This window comes from Littorina saxatilis, linkage group LG6 (genome assembly GCF_037325665.1).
Source record: "Littorina saxatilis isolate snail1 linkage group LG6, US_GU_Lsax_2.0, whole genome shotgun sequence".
NCBI lineage: Eukaryota > Metazoa > Mollusca > Gastropoda > Littorinimorpha > Littorinidae > Littorina > Littorina saxatilis.
In genome coordinates, this window is record NC_090250.1 from 14,629,971 (window position 1) to 14,652,558 (window position 22,588).

Consider the following 22,588-nt stretch of genomic DNA (forward strand, 5'->3'; position numbering starts at 1 on the left):
ATCAAGTACACAGAAAAAACATCAGATTTGAATGCACAATTCTTTGTTCAACTTTCCCAAAAAGTACATGTTTATGATAACATACATTCAAACCACACACAAATTCATATGAAATATTCATTTGCTATAAACACACACCATGCTATGGTGCCAACAGTCATCATTTCCTTTCATGCTGAACATGAAATGCACTTGTATGTTCTAACATGATAAACTTTATCTGAGCAAAGAATTTGAACAATTATAACAACAATGCCACTTGCCTTGATCCCTATATTGCACGAGTCTGCCAAATCCTGCATGCATGGGTTACAAAGACATGTTAATACAAAGACATGTTTAGTGTCTGTAGCATGGCACTGGCCTCTCTTTGTCTTACAAAAGGGAGAGTGAACAGTACTTCTTTCCAACCTCTGTTCCTACAAACCCCCAGGTTCCAGAGAATCACATGAATGAGGTTATAAATCCTGCAACAAATTCTGATCCATGCTGCCTTTTCAGGGTTCTGTACTCAATATTCCAGTGAAAAATAAGGGCACTCTTTAGCATAAAGCTAAGCTAAATGTAAGGATAAGATTTCATATGGTCCTGTGAGGTTAACCTCGTGGAAATTCCGGTTGCTTTCTCTCCAGGGAAAACGATTTCTGTGCAAAATCTTCATATCTACTCATCCAGTCGGCTTTTCCCCTTCCCATTCCCCAAATCAGCAATGTTCTCTTTCCAAGCCAAGCTCTAGCTTAAGAGCCGCACATGAGGCAATCATCTCTGTTCTGAAGAGAGCACATGAGTGCAGCCATGTTTTTCTTGTCCTGCGCTTCCTGTTCCGGTCTCTCCTCCTGCGTGGGTTCCCTCCCCTCCTTGGCTTGGCCCAATATCTTCTTGGCCTCGACCTTTACCTGCACAATGTAAACTTTAGTCAGAGGTGAGACAAACGGCGAGTAATGTTGAATCATTAAAGTGTTTAGAATGAACACACTTACACCCTCCCCATTTAGGAGTAGTCTTCCTGCTTCTGCATTACCAATACCGCAGGAGTGGGAAACAGTGTCATGATCACTTTAGGCAGCAGCACTATTGAATTCTCAGACTCCGTCCGTGATCTTGGCATCTTTCTTGATAGCGAGCTCTCCATGAAACACCATGTTATGAAAGTCTTGTCAGTCCGCTTACATCGAGCTTAAGAGAATAGGTTCTATCCGCCCATACCTTACCGAAGATACCACCAAGACCCTTGTTTCCTCCTACATTCTTTCTCGATTAGACTACGGAAATTCTGTTCTCATTGGCTGTCCTCAGTCTGTCATCCATCCTTTGCAGCGCGTTCAAAATTGTGCAGCCCGGCTAGCCTGCAAAGCCCCTCGGTCCCAGTCCTGTTCCCCCTTGCTTAAGAAACTTCATTGGCTCCCTGTAGAGCTGAGAATCCAATATAAGTGCTGCTGTATCTGCTACAAAATAATATCTGGCTCAGCCCAATCCTACCTGTCTGACCTGTTCACACGCTATACACCCTCACGATCCCTCCGCTCCTCTGTAGACACTAGAACATTCCGTCTATCTTCTTTTAGTCACAAACACCACGGTCAGAGAGCCTTCTCCCACTCTGCAGCCGTTGCGTGGAACTCTCTCCCTTACTCTATCCGACAATGCCAAACTTTTTGTTCCTTCAAATCAAACCTTAAAACACACTTCACACAGTATTTTGATTAATTTTTATTTCAATATGGTGCATTTTTAATCAGGTGTTTGAATGTTTTGCCTGTGTTAGTATGCTTGCAGCTTGTATTGATGTAGTGTTTCGTTGTTCACTTGTGTGCTGAATGCTGCTGCACATGCTTTTTCACTTTGCTTTGTATGTATATGTATGTTTTTTTCATTGTAAAGCGCTTAGAGAACGTAAAGCGCTGTATAAATCTCCCATATTATTATTATTATGTTCAGCAACTGAATACATTTCTTCTAGAATACTGTATACACGGCTGCTGTTCTGTGATTATTGCTTCTCAGGCAATAAAATAAACTCTTTCACAAAAGGTTGTTGAGACATGCAAAAGTCAGCAGGCATGGGAATTGAAAAAAGTTAAAAAGGCTGAACATTTGTAAGTAATATCAAAATCGTCGGCGCGGGGTCCGGGGGCATGCTCCTCCGAAATGTTTTTCTCCAAAGAACCCAAATAGTGCAATTTGGTGTCATCTGAGCTCCAAGTTTGCCATTAAATTCTATTTTCAGAACCATTTTTGCCTCCCCCATTTATTTTTTCGGCGGACACTTTTGCTTTTACCGCGGAAAAAAAAAAAAAAAAATCGGCGGAAATGTGCCTTTCGGCGGACAATTCCCATGCCTGGTCAGTAGGACTCGATACACAAAAATATTGCTTCCCAACACATGGTATATTGTTATCCCCATTGTTGTGAATGTCTAATGTGGTTTTATTTTTTATTTTTTTAAGCTAGCATGATCCCCATGGCTGGTTATAAATACTGCTACCAGAAATCATTTGCCCAACACTCATTCTGTATTGGTTGTCAAAGAGTGAATACTCATGGTTTTATTGAGGCAAACTTTCTACTCAACTCTTTCACAACCCATGCACATCCAACAGAATTTCTTCCAAAATCAGTTTAATAGGCAGATGATTTCTAGTAGCAGTCATCATGACTACCTGCGGGGATCATTCCAAACATCACAGTCCTGAACGAGGGGAGTATTTTCATGTAACTGGCGAGTAAAAATGTTCATCTACTCGCCAAATATGAGACAAGTTGCTGAAAGAAATGGTTGGTTTGGCGAGTAAAATTTGCTCTCTAGCTAGTACATTTGTTGGACTTTTAGGGCTGCATCATCATTTTTTTTTTTTTACTTTCAGGGCTGAATCATCGATTTGCATCTTACCTTTGAAGCGCCTGCAGCACCTATCTGCAGCTTGTCGACTGCCAGTTTATCCCCCTCCTGAGTGGCCTGGGCCAGGACCTCCTTGTCGATGGTGAACTGGATGGCGTTGGCTGCTGGCTTCGTACGCAGGTAGTACATCCCCGTCTTCAGGCCCTGCAAACAAGGTCAACAAACTTTTACAAAGCCAAGTGAAGTCAATTTTAACAAACTTTTATTATTCATATTCTGACCGCTACACAGAGTTGGGATTAGAAATAGGTTCTAGGGCTCACAAGAACGGACTATTGCATGCTTGTGATTATTTGTTTTGAGCGTAACACTAATGTGAACAAATGTACATTACAGAGCTGCCGACTTTCATTGTGCCTTTTAAGTGCGGTTCACATGGCAGACTTTTAACCAACTTGCCCCCAACTTTCAAGCAATTTTGGTCGGCGCCAAATCAATGATCTGAAATCTCTTCAAAATGTACAGAAAATAATAAATTAATGCAAAACATCTCATTCACATTTTCTTTAGAGAAGCAAAAAAAAACTTACCATCTTCCATGCAAAGAAGTGCATGCTGGACAGCTTCCCGTAGTTGGGCTGCGCTATGTGGATGTTGAGCGACTGGCTCTGGTCAATGAACGCCCCTCGCTCTGCGGCCATCTCGATGATCACTTTCTGTGAAATCTCCCACGTCGTCTTGTACAGAGCCTTCAGATCTTCAGGGATTCCCTTGATGTTCTGCGATGAATTACAGCATGGTTAGAGAACTTTCTTTCCTGTGCTTTTGTAATGGTAGTGCCAATAGCCAGTGCAACACAAGTGAAACAAAGAATCGCTTCTGAGCTAGCACACAAACGATTGAGCTGCATGCTAAATAAAATAAGCCAACACAGTTTAACAGTTTAACCTGGCCTGGGGACCACCTTTCAATAATAAACCCCTTCCAACAACAACCGCCCCAAGAGATCCCTGACAAGTTTACTTTCGATATTATGTACTCGCCCATAGCAAACACTTGTGAATTTAAAATAAAAAAAAAATTCTGTGCAAAATCGTACTTATTTGGAACATGTTTACTTTCGATATCATGCACTTGACTTGCCCATAGCAAACACTTGTGTATTAAAAAAATAAATAAAATAAAATTCTGCAAAATCTTACTCTACTTTGCGCATACTTCTGTCTCTTGGAAGTCGTTATAGACAGGTTCAACAGTGTACAGAAGTACACGGACACAGAGAAAATTACCGGCAACCAGATTTAAAGACACAAAGTAGTTCTGCATGTGCAACTGATTCAAGGGAAACAACACTTACAAGCACGCACCAATTTTGGATATGCTCCCTTCAATATCCATGGGTGGGACTGAAAAATGTCATGAATCCTGAAGAATTTTAAGGGGGGCCCCCAGACGCTGAAGGATTTTAAGGGGGGCCCCCAGACGCTGAAGAATTTTAAGGGGGGGCCCCCAGACGCTGAAGAATTTTAAGGGGGGCCCCCAGACGCTGAAGAATTTTAAGGGGGGGTCTGGGGGCCCCCAGACGCTGAAGGATTTGTATAATTTCATTTTTTTTCATTTTCATTACTTTTTTGTCCCATCGCTGGGAAATTCGGGTCGCTTCCTCCCAGTGGAAAGCTAGCAGCAACGAAGTCGCGCTACCCAGGTGTCTGCGTGTTTAGGTGTATTCAGCCACCTGCACTTATGGCAGAATGACCAAGGTCTTTTACGTGCCATTGTGATGACACGGGGGTGGGACATGGCTTCCGTCTCTGGGTCTGCACATAAAGTTGACCCGTGTCCGTCCCGGGCCCGAATTCGAACCTGCGACCTTCCGATCACAAGTCCAGTGCTCTACCAACTGAGCTACCGGGCCCCCCAATTAACAACCAAATACGTTACCAGACAATACGAATCCCGATTTCCTGAACAAACTGGTAGAATCCCGTCCATGAATATCATCCACGCAGATTTGAGACAAAAGACAGACACACAAACATTTGCAATGCTCTTTATGGTCTATACCTGAATGGATCCGCCCTCAGAGATGAGGAGCGTCTTCATGTTGTCACTCCACAAGCCCAGGTCAGTCAGGTCTTTCAGCAGGTGCTGGTTGACAATCTGAAAATAAGTTTAAAATAAGTTTCAAACTCAGAAGTTTTCAAGAACTTAAGGCAAGGTAGGGGCCATCAGCTCTCACTCACCCAGTGGGGATGGGGAGGAAGAGATAGAGAGAGCAAGGTCTTAAAAATAATATCAGGAAAAATAATAATTTGAAAACGAGCACAAAGAAAGGACTGGTTTGAACTGAAAGAACGTACTAGCACACAGCATAGTACAATGTCAATATCAGATTATAGTACTATTTACAGAATACTACATTGCTTGCAGTGCCGTACTGGCACACAGCATAGTACAATGTCAATATCAGATTATAGTACTATTTACAGAATACTACATTGCTTGCAGTGCCGTACTGGCACACAGCATAGTACAATGTCAATATCAGATTATAGTACTATTTACAGAATACTACATTGCTTGCAGTGTCGTACTGGCACACAGCATAGTACAATGTCAATATCAGATTATTGTACTATTTACAGAATACTACATTGCTTGCAGTGTCGTACTGGCACACAGCATAGTACAATGTCAATATCAGATTATAGTACTATTTACAGAATACTACATTGCTTGCAGTGCCGTACTAGCACACAGCATAGTACAATGTCAATATCAGATTATAGTACTATTTACAGAATACTACATTGCTTGCAGTGCCGTACTAGATTTACACGAGTTGCTTTTATAAATATTGCACTGCAAGCAAAAGTGAGCTTTTCAATATTCAGGCATGGGAACTGGAAATCATCAAAAAAGAGGAAAATAATGCGGGGGCCAGGGTGCAACGCCCCCTGAAGCTGAGGGTTTTTTGCTTTTTCCAAACCTAAGACGTGCACCAGGAGACACCATAACAGACCTGTTTACCCTAAACCCGAGGCAAGAGTACTTTCCCAAAAAGTTGAGTGTATTTTTCAAAAAGTTGGTGTACTTTGCAAGCAAAGCCATATGGGCTAGGGAAAATGTACGCGTGGGTGCAAACGTGTTTGTGTAAGAATAGCATGTCTTTGTGAAGACCTTCAGAATTTCACTCCTTCCAATACAACTGGGATAAAACAATTTTATTTACCTGTCAGTTTATAGCATTATAACCAGTGTCTTCCAAACAGATTGATAATTTCGTGAAATAACATCTGTGGTTGACAGTGGCAAGTTCATTTTTACAATCATCTCAGAAAACATTGCTTCAGCACGGACTACAGCCTTTTCTTCTGGCAGAACTTCATAATTCCTTGGCAGCTTTCAGCGGATTTCTTTGCAGCAACCTTGTCCACGTGAGATTTGGAACTGCAGTGTCGTTCGATGTCATATTTCCCAGCATGGGCAACGGAGAAATCTGATTTACAATACTTGCAGTGTGCATGACTTTTTCCCATAGTAGACTCCACAATTCCTGGCTCTTTCTTATATTTCTCCAAGAAAATCTGCTGCTTCTGCTGTTTAGATTTGGTACAGTCATCCGAAACTGGCACATTTTTCCGCTTCATTTTGCCACGATTGTCCAGACGATCGCACGTGCCAACAACTGAACAAGGTTTCCACAGCTGAAGACTCGCTGTGATGGTTATCTCCCTTCGACCGAAACCAGTTGTACGATCCCATAATCAGCACACCAACACCGGAAAACGTATTCTAGACTTTTTCTTAGGCGTATTTTGTGTGTGTGTCGCGTATTTGCGTACCGATAATGGCGTACAAAATACGCCCAAATCGTACTGGTAAACAGGTCTGCCATAACTTTACAAAACAGTGCACTTGAAGCTGCAGTAATTTCTCACCAATGTGTTCAAAATCGTTAACAGAGAGCTCCACTGTGTGTTCTTTTTTGACTTTGCCTTTCGTCAACCAGATCGAAGTCTTCACTCTCTCCTCAAGCCAACCAAAATGCCATTTGTTTTTCACACTTGAGTTGATTTCGGCCGCAGAGGCCTTTTCGCTTTTCGTAGATGCATGGTGACCAAAATGGCGCGTGGTCAAGAAAGTGCACTATCCGTGAAAACAAAGAAAGCGCTGGGAAATCTTCAGCAAATTCCGGAACAAGCATAAAACCACTTGCTCGGCTGTTTCCGACAGCTTTCTTATCCCCGGGTTCTACTCGGAAAATTTCGTACAAGCAACATTCAGTCCAAACAAGAATACGCCAATTGAGAATAAACTATCGCCGATGGAAGCTGTGTTACGCGGGTGAAAGTACCCCCCCCCAAAAACAAATTTTCTCAACGGATTTACACCAATCTCAGAGATGACCCTGGGGCTCATCAAAAAGGCGGATTTCCGCCAAACGGAGGAAGATTCTCTTGCCTGAATATTTGAAAAAGCAACTCGTGTAAATCTAGTACAGTAGTCCCTTCCATTTCCGGCCCTTTCGTGGGCGTGAACCTGCCCGGAGCGGCCAGCTTTCCCATGACTAATGAGTTTTCCTTCTATAATTGACTCTTAATGGCCGTTAACCTGTCTGACGCGGTCAACGGTCACTGATTTTTGCCCAAAGGTGCCCCTCTTACTCGACAGGAGCGGCCACTTAACGGCCACTTGTCACTTTCACGGGCGAGCGCCTGTGGTGTGTGTGTGTGTGTTGTGTGCACAGAATGCACAGCACGAGCAGACGACATGAATACTTACGCATGCGCAAACTGTAAATACAGACATGCGCATACATGTACATTTACGGCAGTCACTTCCGGATCGATCACAGCTGATGTGAGTTTGAAACACTTGTTTATCTGACACTCAAATACATATATAATAATCCAAACAACACACATAGAAACATACGAAACAATAGCTTAGCCAGGACGATCGAGTTAAACACGCAAATAATTAAGATGTATAAACGAAAGCAAAACTAACAGAGACAATGAATCGGCGGCTCATGGATGATCGCTTTCTTTTCTTCATGAAAACTTGATCGTGTTTTGGGGTTTTTTTTGGAGGAGGAGGGGGCCTGTAATGGACGGCCACCTGATATTTGCGGTCACCTTTGCAATGACTAATGGGTGACCGGATATGGCAGGTACTACTGTACATGTAGTACATGTAGTATTCCATTTATCCCACATACAGTACCTGCGTATCTTTTGCTCCAAACATCCCTCAGTTGAAGTGCCCAAATTGAGGACGCTTCAAATAGAACCCAGATCTTTTCTGAACCTCATGTAATCTTTTACGTCAAAGCAAAGAGACCTCACTCTAGAAAGCATAGCTTGACGTGTACGTTCTCAAAATTCTTCCACGGGAAACAACGAGCGCAAAAGTGTTTCCAGAATGACATTTGTCTCGGTGACTCAGCATTGTAAGCAGTGGTTTGAACGATATTGTTATCTCATGAGTGGTATATATATATCTCTCTCACGTATGTAGGATAAAACACAATATGAGATGAAGTATGTACCTGGAACTCCCCAGACAGCACTCGGCGTGTGTAGATGTTGGAGGTGTAGGGCTCGATGGATTCGTTGTTGCCCAGAATCTGTGCTGTGGATGCTGTGGGCATGGGGGCCACCAGGAGGCTGTTGCGTACGCCATGTCTGTGGACAAGAGATCATTCAGTATCACTGCATCAACAGATGAGAATGGATTCGAAATGACCAAAAAAGATTAAAAAAAAAAAGGGTTTAAAAGTTTCAAAATTGGAACAAAGGAGTGATCATTCACTACCATTGCACAGACAAAAATCAGAATGGAAAATGGCCAAGAAAGATGTTTTTAAAGTTTTAAAATTAGAACAAAAGAGAGATTATTCACTATCATTGAAGGAAAAGAAAATGGACCAAAACAGGTTTACAAGTTACAAATTTAGAACAAATTTTCAGATTTGCATACATTTTGTTGTACTCCTAAATGGATAAAAGACAGGCACTCATTCACACATGACCTTAGTGTCGTTTACTGCTTCACAATAAATGAGTCTTGTCGAACTGTTCACACGAAACGGAATGCCAGGGGGAGATAAAGAGGAGGACTGAACTCACTTGGCGATCTTGGCTCGGAGGCCGTCCCAGTCCAGATCTGTGTAGGGCTTCACATCCCACATGTCAAACTGCAGGATCTGTACAGGAAACAGAAATGAAGATAAGCAAAAGGAAAAGCAACGCAAGTTCATAAATTCTTGAGTGTTGTGATGAATTCTATGACAAAAACTTGAGGCTTTCAAAGGCACAAAGATTCCTGCTAGTGCTACATGCAGAGAGCATACAGTCAAACATTGATTATCAACTAAAAAACCCAATTCAGCTGTGTACTGCTTGGAAAACTACCAGGTAAGATCAATGTTTCTCTCATTTTCATTCACATTTATTCAGCCCTAAAAAGTAACCAAAGATTTCAGCGAGATGCCAAGGATCAAGTAATTATCTTAAGAAAAAAAAAAATGTAAAAATAATTATTTTTTTAATAAAAGCCGACGCACCCATCTCCCCTAGCTTTTTGTATGTGCAAAATAGAAATATGTTGATGTCAAGAGTGATAATTGAAACGGACACATACACACAAAACCCCTGCAAGTCTGCTCTGAAGCAGGATAATCTCTCGACCGATCAATCAAATCAACTAAAGCATCAACGCAAAACCTACCCCTTGACTGACAGGAGATCCCTGGTATGTCTCGTACGCACCGTCCCTCTCGGCCACCTCACAACTGGCCTCCAGAGCGGCAAAGTACAGGTGTTCAAAGATCTCCTTGTTCAGCTGCCGCGCCTCTGGGCTGTCGAAGGGGTATCGCATCAGGATGAAGGCGTCCGCCAAGCCCTGCACCCCCAGTCCGATCGGCCTGTGCCTCATGTTGGATCGGCGAGCCTGAAAGTCAGAGAACATCCAAGATGTGGTAAGATGATTTAACACAGACCTTTCTGTAATACAGAAGAACAACCCTTTTAAAAACCCGGACCCCCCCATCCCCCAAAATAATTTCAAGAATTCAGACTTCTTTTATAAGACCCCCTTTTTTCAGATTTTTTGTTCATAGCCTTTGTAAATTTACCTCCATTTCAAGACTCGCCGTCTCTTAACACCTGATTTTCTTAGATTTTTGAAAGTCGTTCCACTGTATCGGCAAGAAAGCAACTGGAAATTCTAACAATACTACTAGCAACATTAAGAACACTTTCCTCCTGATTGCTTCAGTTATTAACATATCCACAGTAGTAGTTACCAGTAATCAATGCTCACCTTATTGACATAATCCACACAACGAGTAGATGTATAAGCTCGGTATCTTATAGGATCACCTATTATACCATAAAACCAAAAAGGGAGAGAGGGTGCGAGTGATTGAACGTAATAGAGATCAAAAAGATCTAATACAGCCATCTTATGCACATCAATGATTAAATTAAATTCTTGTTCCGTAATTTAGTATTTACCAGCCTTATCTTTCACATACTTTTTTCATTCCAGACACTGTTTTACCTCTTCAATGGGGTAGAAGTTGATGTCGATGATCTTGTTGAGATTTCGCACCATAACCTTCACCACCTCGTGGAACTTGGTAAAGTCAAACGTCCTCGTCTTTTGGTCCACGTACATATTGAGAGCGATGGAGGCCAGATTGCACACTGCCACCTGAAATACAATCATGAATAGTTACGAATTTGCTGGAAAAGTCAAGGATGAAGGAGAGTGGTACAGCAGTACCTGCGATGTGTGGACCCTTCCATGAGAGGACACCTCCCTAAAAAGGACACCTCTTGTCCGTTTTTATATTATCTCTACCAAAGTATACCTGTCACGAAAGGACACCTGCAATGTAGGGACACTTTAGGCTGGTCCAAGGGTGTCCTTTCATCGCAGGTACTACTGTACCACTGACATATTCAGACCTCAAAATACTAAAATTGACATGAATTTCAGAGACATTTAATGAGCCGGAAAGAAAACCAAACCAACCAACACTTGCAACACCACTATGCATTTGATAAGCATTGACAAACAATGTAAAGGTTGCTCTTAGCGCTTGAAGAGAAAAATCTGCTCTGCTGGCAATTCATAAGCAGTGCTCCAAGAGCCAAGAAGGGGGCGACAAATTCCTAAAATATTGTGGGCAAAGATTGCATGCAAAGTTTGCAAGAACGAGTCTTCAAATTTAAGATAAATTTTATTGTTATTTTCTGACGGGTCAGCGTGAAATTTACGACTCGTTTAGTCAGTGCGACAGTGAAACCTCACAAGGCGCTACATCCGGAAATAGCAGCTGTTGTATAACTGTTCACTCCTAAATACCCATATTATTTTTGCAGATTAAAACAAATCGGTCTGGGAATCATAAACATTGAACAAATATTTCTTGGCCTTATCCAGTTTATGAGACATCTCCCAAAGCCACACCTCATCAGGACTGCTGTACTCCACAATCTCTGTGCACAGGTTGCTGCACTTGATGGTGCCCAGGTTCTGCTGGTTGGACTTGCGGTTGCATGCGTCCTTGTACAGCATGTAAGGCGTCCCTGTCTCTGTCTGGGACTCGATGATTGCATACCACAGCGTCTGCGCCTTCATCGTCTTCCTTCCTTTGCCTTCACTTTCATACCTGTTATCAGGAAAATAACATGGTCATTTTTAACTGAAAAACTCCAACAGCAGACGTTTCTGTCAACGATAAATTCATGATGACGAACCAACTTGCTGCCACAAAAAAATTGCAGGCAGACCTCAGTTCAAGTGCTCACACCCCATACTTTATCATCCACAAAACCATAGACATTATGAATACGGATTTCCGGAAGAATCCCACCCATGCCCCAATCCCATGCACACACAGTTCAAAACCCACTCACTTTGTGTAGAGCCTTTCAAACTCCTCGCCCCAGACCTCGTGCAGGTTGGGACACTCGCTAGGACACATCAACGTCCAGTCTCCGTTCTCCTGCACCCTCTTCATGAACAGGTCAGGGATCCACATGGCATAGAACAGATCCCGCGCCCTTGACTCGTCCTTTCCAGTGTTCTTTTTCAGGTCCAGGAAGTCGAAGATGTCAGCATGCCAGGGCTCGAGGTAGATGGCAAAGGCTCCTGGCCTCTGCAAAACACATATGGGTTTTGTGAAATGTACAGTTATACAACAGCTGCAATTTCTTGATTTAGCGCCCTTATGAGGTTTCACTTTTACACTGAACAAGTCTTATAATGTACACTAATTTTTCACTACATTTGATGTCATTTCCACAGAGCTTCACGAAAAGTCAATATGCCACTAAAACTGTGCAAAAACAGCCCCTTCTTTTTTTTGTCTGCTACAAGTACAACTCTTACTCAGATGGGTTCCAGATAGAACTTCTTGATCTGTCCGCTGTCCCAAAAAAGGGTTAAAGTATCAGCATATTCGAAAAATTGCAGATCATGTGTCAACTTGAACTTGAAGCGAACCAGGTTGGTTCCCGTGAGAAGTGACTTTACATAACTTAATTTCAATCAACCTGAAGGCTTTGGACCGTCATTTCATTTTGAAAGCTGAAGTTGTCAAAAGGGCCTGCATAAGAAGAAACTCGGACAAACCTTGTTCCCTCCTTGGTCCACGTAGCGAGCGGTGTTGTTGTACACACGAAGCATAGGGATCAGTCCATTGGAGTGGCCGTTTGTCTGAAAACACAAGGAAAATATGTTACTTTGTTACAGTGTAACCAAGTAGATCATATATGTTGCTAAAAAGTCAAATGTCCGGTCACAGTCACCGTTGAAAATACAGATGGAATATTTTGTTGTTCTATCGCTTACTATGAACAGCTTCTGCAAGGTTCACTATTGTAACTGAAAGACTAGCACGATTTAAAAGAAAAATATCTAAAAAAATCTGACACAAATCAAACATCATTCTCATTTCTTTGACAACTCATTAAATATTACAATTTACTGGGATTAACTTTAAAAATAAATAAATAAATACAAGCGGCAAAGACTCACCCCAGCGATGTAGCTGCCAGTGGCACGGATGCAGTGCACATTGAGTCCGATGCCGCCAGCACTCTTGGAGACGAGGGCGCACTGCTTCAGCGTGTCGTAGATTCCTTCAATGCTGTCCGAGTGCATGGTCAACAGGAAGCAACTGAAACGCAAGCACCAAACTTCAGAGTCAATTCACTGATGCAGGTTACGAGGGAATATATGTTCATGTCACATCAGAATTATTTTAAAAGCGGTATGCAGAACTCTAGCAGCAGTGGTGTGTACAACAATCAACAAGGTAGTTAATAACACTAAAATTCCATTCCTCGCAGAAACTGCGGGTCTATCAGATGCGCATGCATGGGGATAGCGTTAGCCTTCAAACCAGGAGAATTTTTACCATCTCCCTACCTTCCTGTAAACTGCAATCATGGAATTCTACACAAACTTCAATGTGGTAAGTACTTGTCTATGTGACACAAACCGACAAATCCGAACAGATGCATTTGCACACACAAGTGCCAAGTCAGGTGTGACAAGAGTGCAGAATTGACAACTAAGGACAGGTGTGACAAGAGTGCAGAATTGACAACAAAGGACAGGTGTGACAAGAGTGCAGAATTGACAGCTAAGGACAGGTGTGACAAGAGTGCAGAATTGACAGCAAAGGACAGGTGTGACAAGAGTGCAGAATTGACAGCTAAGGACAGGTGTGACAAGAGTGCAGAATTGACAGCAAAGGACAGGTGTGACAAGAGTGCAGAATTGACAGCTAAGGACAGGTGTGACAAGAGTGAATTGACAACTAAGGATAGGTGTGACAAGAGTGCAGAATTGACAGCTAAGGACAGGTGTGACAAGAGTGCAGAATTGACAGCTAAGGACAGGTGTGACAAGAGTGCAGAATTGACAACTAAGGACAGGTGTGACACGAGTGCAGAATTGACAACTAAGGATAGGTGTGACAAGAGTGCAGAATTGACAGCTAAGGACAGGTGTGACAAGAGTGCAGAATTGACAGCAAAGGACAGGTGTGACAAGAGTGCAGAATTGACAGCTAAGGACAGGTGTGACACGAGTGCAGAATTGACAACTAAGGATAGGTGTGACAAGAGTGCAGAATTGACAGCTAAGGACAGGTGTGACAAGAGTGCAGAATTGACAACTAAGGACAGGTGTGACAAGAGTGCAGAATTGACAGCTAAGGACAGGTGTGACAAGAGTGCAGAATTGACAGCTAAGGACAGGTGTGACAAGAGTGCAGAATTGACAGCTAAGGACAGGTGTGACAAGAGTGCAGAATTGACAGCTAAGGACAGATGTGACAAGAGTGCAGAATTGACAACTAAGGACAGGTGTGACAAGAGTGCAGAATTGACAGCTAAGGACAGGTGTGACAAGAGTGCAGAATTGACAACTAAGGACAGGTGTGACAAGAGTGCAGAATTGACAACTAAGGACAGGTGTGACAAGAGTGCAGAATTGACAACTAAGGAGAGGTGTGACACGAGTGCAGAATTGACAACTAAGGATAGGTGTGACAAGAGTGCAGAATTGACAGCTAAGGACAGGTGTGACAAGAGTGCAGAATTGACAGCTAAGGACAGGTGTGACAAGAGTGCAGAATTGACAACTAAGGACAGGTGTGACAAGAGTGCAGAATTGACAACTAAGGACAGGTGTGACAAGAGTGCAGAATTGACAGCTAAGGACAGGTGTGACACGAGTGCAGAATTGACAACTAAGGATAGGTGTGACAAGAGTGCAGAATTGACAGCTAAGGACAGGTGTGACAAGAGTGCAGAATTGACAACTAAGGACAGGTGTGACAAGAGTGCAGAATTGACAACTAAGGAGAGGTCCATGACCCTACACAGTGAGAAAGACCAACACCAAAATGTCCAGTGCTTTGCTCGCATTTCTTAACTTTGTTCAGGGGACACTAGCACTTGACACACCACCATGTTTCACAAGTTGTAACAATCAGGCATAGGAATTTGAAAAAAGTAAAAACGGCTGAAAATTTGTAAGTAATATCAAAGTTGACGGCGCGAAGCGCTTAGCCTTACTAGGGGGGTCCGGGGGCATGCTCCCCCGGACATTTTTTTCTCCAAAGAACCCAAATTGTGCAATTTGGTGTCATCTGAGCTCCAAATTTGCCATTAAATTCAGTTTTCAGAACCATTTTTGCCTCTCCCATTTATTTTTTCGGCGGGCACTTTTGCTTTTTCGGCGGAACAAACATTTTGGCGGAAATTTGCCTTTCGGCGGACAATTCCCATGCCTGAACAATCACTGAATATTATTGATAGTGTCAATCACAGGACTGGAACAATTTGACATCGCAATATGTTTTCAAGAGTAGAAGTAAAAGTACCTGGACAGCTGAGGCCTACAGGTGCCAGCATTGAACAGCGTGGGTGAGGCATGTGTGAAGCACTTCGTGGACATCAAATTGTACGTCTGCACAATTTATCACACATTAGTCAAGTTAACACAGAACTGGTAAGATGAAAACGGAAAGGGACATGTAATAATGAAAGCAGAATGCAAGATACAGTTAAGCTCTACAGACATCCACATGTTCACCAAAAGTAATTACTTGTTTCATCTTTTTATTAAATTATCGTCCCATTGCTTGGAAATTCGGGTGGCTTCCTTCCAGTGAAAAGCCAGCAGCCCAGGTTTGTGCATGTTAAGTTGTAAGCAGCCACCTGCACTTATGGCAGAATGACTTGAGGTCTTTTACGCACCACAGGGGTGGAACATGGATACAGTCTTAAGAGTCTGCACATAAAGTCGACCAGTGTCCGCCCCAGCCTCCAACCCGCGACCCTCGGATCACAAGTTCAGTGCTCTACCAACTGAGCTACTTGGTCTCCTTGGCCCGGTAGCTCAGTTGGTAGAGCACTGGACTTGTGATCGGAAGGTCGCAGGATCGAATTCGGGCCGGGACGGACACGGGTCAACTTTATGTGCAGACCCAGAGACGGAAGCCATGTCCCACCCCCGTGTCATCACAATGGCACGTAAAAGACCTTGGTCATTCTGCCATAAGTGCAGGTGGCTGAATACACCTAAACACGCAGATACCTGGGTAGCGCGACTCCGTTGCTGCTAGCTTTCCACTGGGAGGAAGCGACCCGAATTTCCCAGCGATGGGACAATAAAGTAATGAAAATGAAAGAAAATGAAAAATGAAGTAAGCTTGACAAACAAACTAACAATTAAAAACAGAACGTTGCAATCTATTATACTGCAGTGACTTTCAAAAGCAGAACCTGATCTCTCAGACAAAAACAATGGTCACTGAAACCCGAGACTACGGCACAGAGAATAAAACTGAGCAGTACCTCTATCGCAGCTGGAATGTCTTCACCATGTATCCCCACCGATACTCGCATCAACATATGCTGGGGTCGCTCCGCAACTGGAAAAAGAAAACAAAGGGGAAATTTAATTTAAAGAAGAGAGTTACAGTTAAAGTTACAGAAATGAGGCAACACACCACCACTTAATTATACAAAATGTAACATCCATGGTACTGGAACCTGTAGCCCTAAGGAGCTTCAACTTTCAAAGCAATGAAATAACATTCACCTGGATACAAACAAAAACAAGTTAACAAGAAAAAAAAAAGAAGAAAAAACCAGATCTGCAGCAGTCAATTTGACAATAGCATACTGCAGCCATTTTTATGCACCTAATCTAGATATAGCCCTAGGCGCTTACATATTAATTTCTGTATTCTATCTATACTGAGGTGTGGAATCAAATACTGAAATAGGAACACAGTTTAAAAGAAACAAAACATTACCTTTGCCGTCAATTTTCAGAAGGTAGGATCTTTCCAAGGTCTGCAATTAAATCAAAATGACAATAATGAATATTAATGTGAACTGTCTGAAATTATGTTTACCCAGGTCAAAACATTTGTACTGATGGCGAAACAGAATCAACTAAATTGTTATCTGGAACTAATCCAACCCCCCCCCCCCCCCCCCCCAAAAAAAAAACCAACCCAACCCAGATCACATAATCAAAAGAAAAACATGCATGCGTGCCGCATTACTAAGTCAATCCACAATTACTTAAATAGAAATCTAATACTACACACAGGTGGTGCAATCTGAAAATGTACCTTGAATCCAAAGTAGTTGTAGCTGTAGTCCCTGTCGTACACTATGGCAGAATTCAAACGCTGAAAAATAAAAAAAAATAAAATAGAATTAGAAGTGTAACTGTTAACTAATAAAGCCAACAATTCTTAAAATGTCACTTTCTCCACAAATCTAACATTTGGAACAATTTGATTTCTGTACAAAAGTTAACACAGCGTATAATTACTGCTACTCACCAACCATGAGCAGGGCTTGACATTAAAATATAACACATCAGATAAAAATGTTTGAGCAAATACACAGCAGTGATTACAATAAAAATCAAGACACAGCACGGAATTATATTTATTTCAAAAAGACAATTCAAAAAAGCTAACAAAAGGGAATGCATTCCCTATGTTTAAAATACAAGCACATGCATTCTCACACATCACATAAAATGTATAACACATCAGCAGTGACTTAAAAGGCTCAAACACTACACACAACGAACACATCCTTCATTTATACTTTATTGTTAACGCACCACACAACGGACATGTGGCTATTTCTGCTCTGCTTAAAGTTGCATGCAGGCCTTGAAAGTCCAACAAATGGTGTACTCGCCTTTGGCTAGTGATTCGGAACATGTATCAGCCAGAGAGCAAACTTTACTACTTATACTAGCCAAACCAACAATTTGTTTTAGCAACTTCACTCGCATTTGGCGAGTAGATAAAAAAATTTACTCGCCAATTACATGTTCCTACTCGCCACTTTCAGGCCCGACATGTCAACATCTTTTGGTGTCTCGTGTCCATCGACAACAAAAACCAACTCACCGATTCATGCTTCATGATGATGTCGTAGGTTTCCTTGGATATCATGGGCGAGTGTTTGCCAGTCTTTGGGTTGACCCATTCATACAGGTCAGTCATCACCTCTGCAGAAGAAAAAAAAGCTCATTTTTAGATGTAAGGCTTGGAGTATTCCCAAACAAAGTTGTTGTATTTTTTTATTTTTAGAAAAATGAGCGTACTCCCCACAGCATTTGAACATCCATGATTCAACCATGCTTCACACGCATCCGTCGCACCCACCGAGTAGTATATAAACTCGATCGGCTTTGGGATGTGCTTGTGAAGAAAAGTAGTCGAGGTATTTTTCTCGTCATCTTTTTTCCCCACTGACCATACTGATCGTATTCTAGACAATCATGCGTACAAAATCGTATGGGTTCCCAGGTCTGAAGACCCCCTCCCTTATCAGACCCCGTTTTCTCAGAGTTTTTGTTCATAACATTTTCAAATTCACTCCCTTTTAAGACCCAATTTTCTCAGATGCATGGAGGTCATAAAAGCGGGGGGTGGGGGTGTGGTGTCCCACTGTACGACATCAGTTCCAACTTCCATTCAATTGTATTTGGACAAAATTTGACACTGACCGCTGTAGACTTTTCTGGTCTCCTTGTGCAGGTTGGACACTGCGATGCGAGCGGCCAAAACAGCGTAGTCGGGATGTTTAGTGGTCATGGTGGCCGCAGTCTCCGCCGCAAGATTATCCAGCTCCACTGTGGTAACGCCTGGGTACAGCCCATTGATCACCTTCAGGGTGATGGCTGTCTGAAAGTTGAACACAATGCATATTGTTTTCAACAAGCTGTTGAGAGTGACTAATCATATAAAAACATCAGTCAAAAACAAAAAAAATAACATGTCAGACACAGCTACTTACTCAAACAGTATGCATGAGTCACAGTATTGTGATGTTTAAACAGAACAGTCAGCTATACACACATGAAATTAAGTACTAAAAGATAGCTGCCAAAGGCATGCACAACCATATCAAATGATCCAAATTGATCAAGGTATCCATATAAATACCATAATTTCCACTATCATTTAATTGAAATGAAGGTGAGAAAAGCATACATAAATGTGAAACAGATACACACATAACGAAGGCAAAGTTAGTAATATCAGGCACGGGAAATTAAAACAGTCAAAAAGGCTGAAAATATTTAAGTAATAGCAAAGTCGACAGCGCGAAGTACCTAGCCTTACAAGGGGGGTCCGGGGGCATGCCCCACCGGAATTTTTTTCCACTCCAAATAACCCAAGTGGTGCAATTTGGTGTCATCTGAGCTCCGAGTTTGCCATTAAATTAAGTTTTTAGAACCATCTTTGCCTCCCCCATTATTTTTTTCGGGGGACACTTTTGCTTTTTCGGCGGAACAAAAACAAAATTTGGCGGAAATTTGCCTTTCGGCGGACAATTCCCATGCCTGTAATATGAACTGTACTCACTGGTTGTACAAACTCCTTGTGAAGACCATAGCAGAGTTTCTCAATCCTGGACGTAATCTTGTCAAAGTGCACAGCCTCCTCACGGCCATCTGTAAAAGCATGTGCAAGCAAAAGTGAAATTTGGTGGTCAAGCTGAACAAAATTATAATGACTCAAACAAAGTAATGTGACTGTTATTACTGACAGTGACACACATTTTAAATCAAAAAGTAGGTCATCACAGATCATTGGGTCAAAAGCGTGGACTTTGCGATAAATTTCACCCAGCGATCAAGCCCACATGAAATTATTTTTTGGATAAAACTGTGGACTTGGCAGTAATTATTATTTTCATCAAGCAATCAAGCTGACACAAAATTATTTCTTGGAACAAACTGAGGACTTGGTGGTATACCAGTTACCACTATAATTTGTATCAAGCAATCAAGCCAACACAATTTGAATTATTTTTTGGGATAAAACTGTGAACCTGGCGGTAAAAGTCAATATTGTCTGTATTGAAAGTTAACACTGACTGCCATACCTAGCTATGCTCATGTCGCCTAGCATCTCTGTTTAAGAATACCATCAAAATTTCAATGCAAAACAATGTCCTAAAAGTAACGTTTCGCTGTATTACGGATCATAAAACTTCTTCCTGGTAAACTTGTTTTTCTTCTGAAGCAAGCAGTAGCAAGGCCATCAATTTCATGATCACTGATCAGACAACACCCAAAGCCTGCTGTTACCTTAAATATATCTGCTCAGCACTGAAAAGTGGACATCTAAAAGAAAGAAAAACTGAAGTTGTGACACAAAATAATGGCAGGTCTGAGTTGTATAAAAATATTAAAATTACGGTTGACTTTGTTGACTTGAACCAAGTTGGAAGTTGAACCTGATGATTGTAAATGTAACTTCAGCTGCTAAACCCTGCAGAATGCAACGACAATATTGAGAAATATCTTGCACAAAGTACCTCTTTTCTTGACGAACATGATGTGAGTTTGTAGTAGGATCTGAAAATTCGCGGTTGAAAATCACAAAGGACGAACAAGGCTGCCCCCTCTACGCTTCGTGTGATGAACAAGGACTGTGCGCGAAAACTTCCTATTTGGCGCCAATTTTCTCTGCACGCATGCGTATTAGGCGTAATATTTGCTGACGTGAAAAAGGTGGATAGTTCGTGGTTTTGAGCTTGTTCTGAACCGTTTCTTTGCAGGCGACGGGGGAGGGAGATTCAATCTGTTTTGGCCGTGTCACACATATGACTGTACCAATATTGCACCTGAATTTAATAATAAGTAAATTCAACTTACACAAGGGCCTCGCTGATGGAGACCAGGTCAACGCAATACCTACTCGACTTCTCCAAGGCTTTTGATAAAGTCCCGCACCAGCGCCTACTGCATAAACTACAGTACTATCATATGGAGTGAGAGGTACAACGCTAAACTGGATCTCATCTTTCCTGGTAGGCCGCTCACAGCAAGTAGCACTTGAAGGAGTTTTTTCTCCAATTGCCCCTGTGACATCAGGAGTACCACAAATCACCGTATTAGGCTCGTTACCGTCTTTCTAATCTACATCAACGACCTCCCCGACTCAGTGAAGCATGCTAAAGTGAGATTATTTGCAGATGACAGCCTCCTTCACAGAAACGTCAAGACGAAAAGAGATCAAGTTCTGCTCCAACAAGACCTGGATGCCCTGGCTGAATGGGAGACCACATGGCAAATGAGCTTTAACCCCAGCAAATGCAACACCATCCACATCACCCATGGAAGAGGCAAAATCGCACACCCGTTTGACTACGTTCTTCATGGTCAAAAGCTAGAAACCGTCACAAGCTGCAAGTACCTTGGGGTCACAATCTCCAACAATTCCACATGAACCCACCATATCAACAACGTGGCTGCTAAAGGGAACCGGACTGTTGGTTTTCTGCGACGCAACTTCAGGGACTAGTGTACCCAAAAGGCGAAGACGGCAACCTACACCACAATGGTCAGGCCCACCCTGGAGTATGCTGCACCAGTATGGGACCCCCACCTTGAACAGAAAAAGGCTCCACTTGAAAAGGTCCAGCGACGAGCAGCTAGGTATGTGTTCAACAACTACACAGACAGGAACCCTGGCTCCGTTACCACTATGCTCAACAAACTCAACTGGGACAGCCTGGAGACCCGCCGCCAAAACATGCGACTATTGATGTTGTACAAAGTCAAAAACTCACTAGTAGCCATCGCCGCAGCAGCGTACACCTCTCCCTCCGACCCTCGAACACGGGGAGCTGGCCGGCTGCACCACTAGGAGTACGCCCTCCACCCAGCCCTTTCAAACTCATTTTTCCCCCGCACAATCTCCGACTGGAATAAGTTGCCAACACGGGTATCATCGTCGGCCCCCTCCCTGGAGTCGTTTCGCTCCCGTCTCGGCGGCAGTCTCCTGCAGTCGGGCATGAGAGTCCCCTGAACGCACTCTCCCCGTCCATAGTTTTAAACCTCCCCACCTTTTTAATCTCCCTGTTTGTCGGAGCTAGCCACTCTCGGTAACAGTGACTCAACCGCAGGACTCTGAGACGTTCGCAAGAACCCAGTCCTCTACGGAAGAAGAAGAAGAAGAGGTTTGCATTCTTCTTAGAACCTTGTCGATCAAACATTCTTTTGCAACCCAAAAATATTGTTTACCAAAAATGTGTGGGTTTTTTGTACACTTCAAATTAAGATTATTCGGGATTTTTGTGTGCGTTTTCTTGGATATTGTTATGAAGCAAACTTGTTATTTCACTGGCCAAGACACTTGAAGCTGTATCAAACCACTGAGTTACGTGTAGGTTTATGACTGGAAGCGGAAAACCATGTGGTGTAGAAATCCCAAAACAACATTTTGTCAGATAAGCTTTTTTCTGTATAGTTAGTGTTTGTCTGTCTGGTCGAAATATCTGGGAACGTAACGTTTTGTTAATAATTAAACGCCCCAACAACATATCTTTCTTGTGGTGTTTTTTTTATTCATGTGGTGTAGACTTGTAACCACAGTCAAATATTCTCACAAGGTTATTCTGCTTGACCCCCTCCCCGACACCCCCCACACACACACACCCACACACACACACACACACGTTTCCCCTATGAATCCTGTCCGTATTCCATTGCTTCGCACTGTTTTGCACTGCATCCTGAACCTTGGTCCAAAATCCTTACCAACAATACGCTAACCCGCGCTTACCTTAATGCGTCGTCTGCTGAGCTTACACGCTTGAATTTGAAAGAGGAACTGACCTAACACAACCGCTCTGCCGCGGTGCGAATCCATGGATATGA

At 42.6% G+C, this 22,588-nt stretch overlaps 2 protein-coding genes across 2 annotated transcripts; one reads left to right on the forward strand and one right to left on the reverse strand.

The window, feature by feature from the left end:
- Positions 1 to 202: 202 nt before the first annotated feature.
- Positions 203 to 20,406, reverse strand: LOC138968587 (ribonucleoside-diphosphate reductase large subunit-like). Its single transcript, XM_070341178.1, has 20 exons — positions 20,242 to 20,406; positions 19,284 to 19,372; positions 18,422 to 18,599; positions 17,820 to 17,920; positions 17,019 to 17,078; positions 16,695 to 16,734; positions 16,231 to 16,307; positions 15,255 to 15,340; positions 12,896 to 13,037; positions 12,491 to 12,574; positions 11,773 to 12,014; positions 11,324 to 11,525; positions 10,409 to 10,561; positions 9,575 to 9,796; positions 8,974 to 9,050; positions 8,394 to 8,529; positions 4,904 to 4,999; positions 3,430 to 3,618; positions 2,891 to 3,043; positions 203 to 896 (listed from the first exon to the last, which is right to left on the reverse strand). Exons 1-20 carry the CDS (start codon positions 20,258 to 20,260, stop codon positions 738 to 740), a joined length of 2,505 nt encoding a protein of 834 aa, XP_070197279.1. The 5' UTR covers positions 20,261 to 20,406; the 3' UTR covers positions 203 to 737.
- LOC138969685 (uncharacterized) lies at positions 20,259 to 21,155 on the forward strand. The gene is made up of 2 exons (XM_070342542.1): positions 20,259 to 20,263; positions 20,801 to 21,155. Exons 1-2 carry the CDS (start codon positions 20,259 to 20,261, stop codon positions 21,153 to 21,155), a joined length of 360 nt encoding a protein of 119 aa, XP_070198643.1.
- Positions 21,156 to 22,588: the final 1,433 nt, after the last annotated feature.

What these genes read in the sequence shown, in the direction of transcription:
- LOC138968587 (XM_070341178.1), bottom strand. An exon ending in ACAAGGAGTTTGTACAACCA is followed by an intron (nt 18,600 to 19,283) that starts GTGAGTACAGTT and finishes TTCAACTTTCAG; the next exon opens with ACAGCCATCACCCTGAAGGT. An exon ending in GACCAGAAAAGTCTACAGCG is followed by an intron (nt 17,921 to 18,421) that starts GTCAGTGTCAAA and finishes TTTCTTCTGCAG; the next exon opens with AGGTGATGACTGACCTGTAT.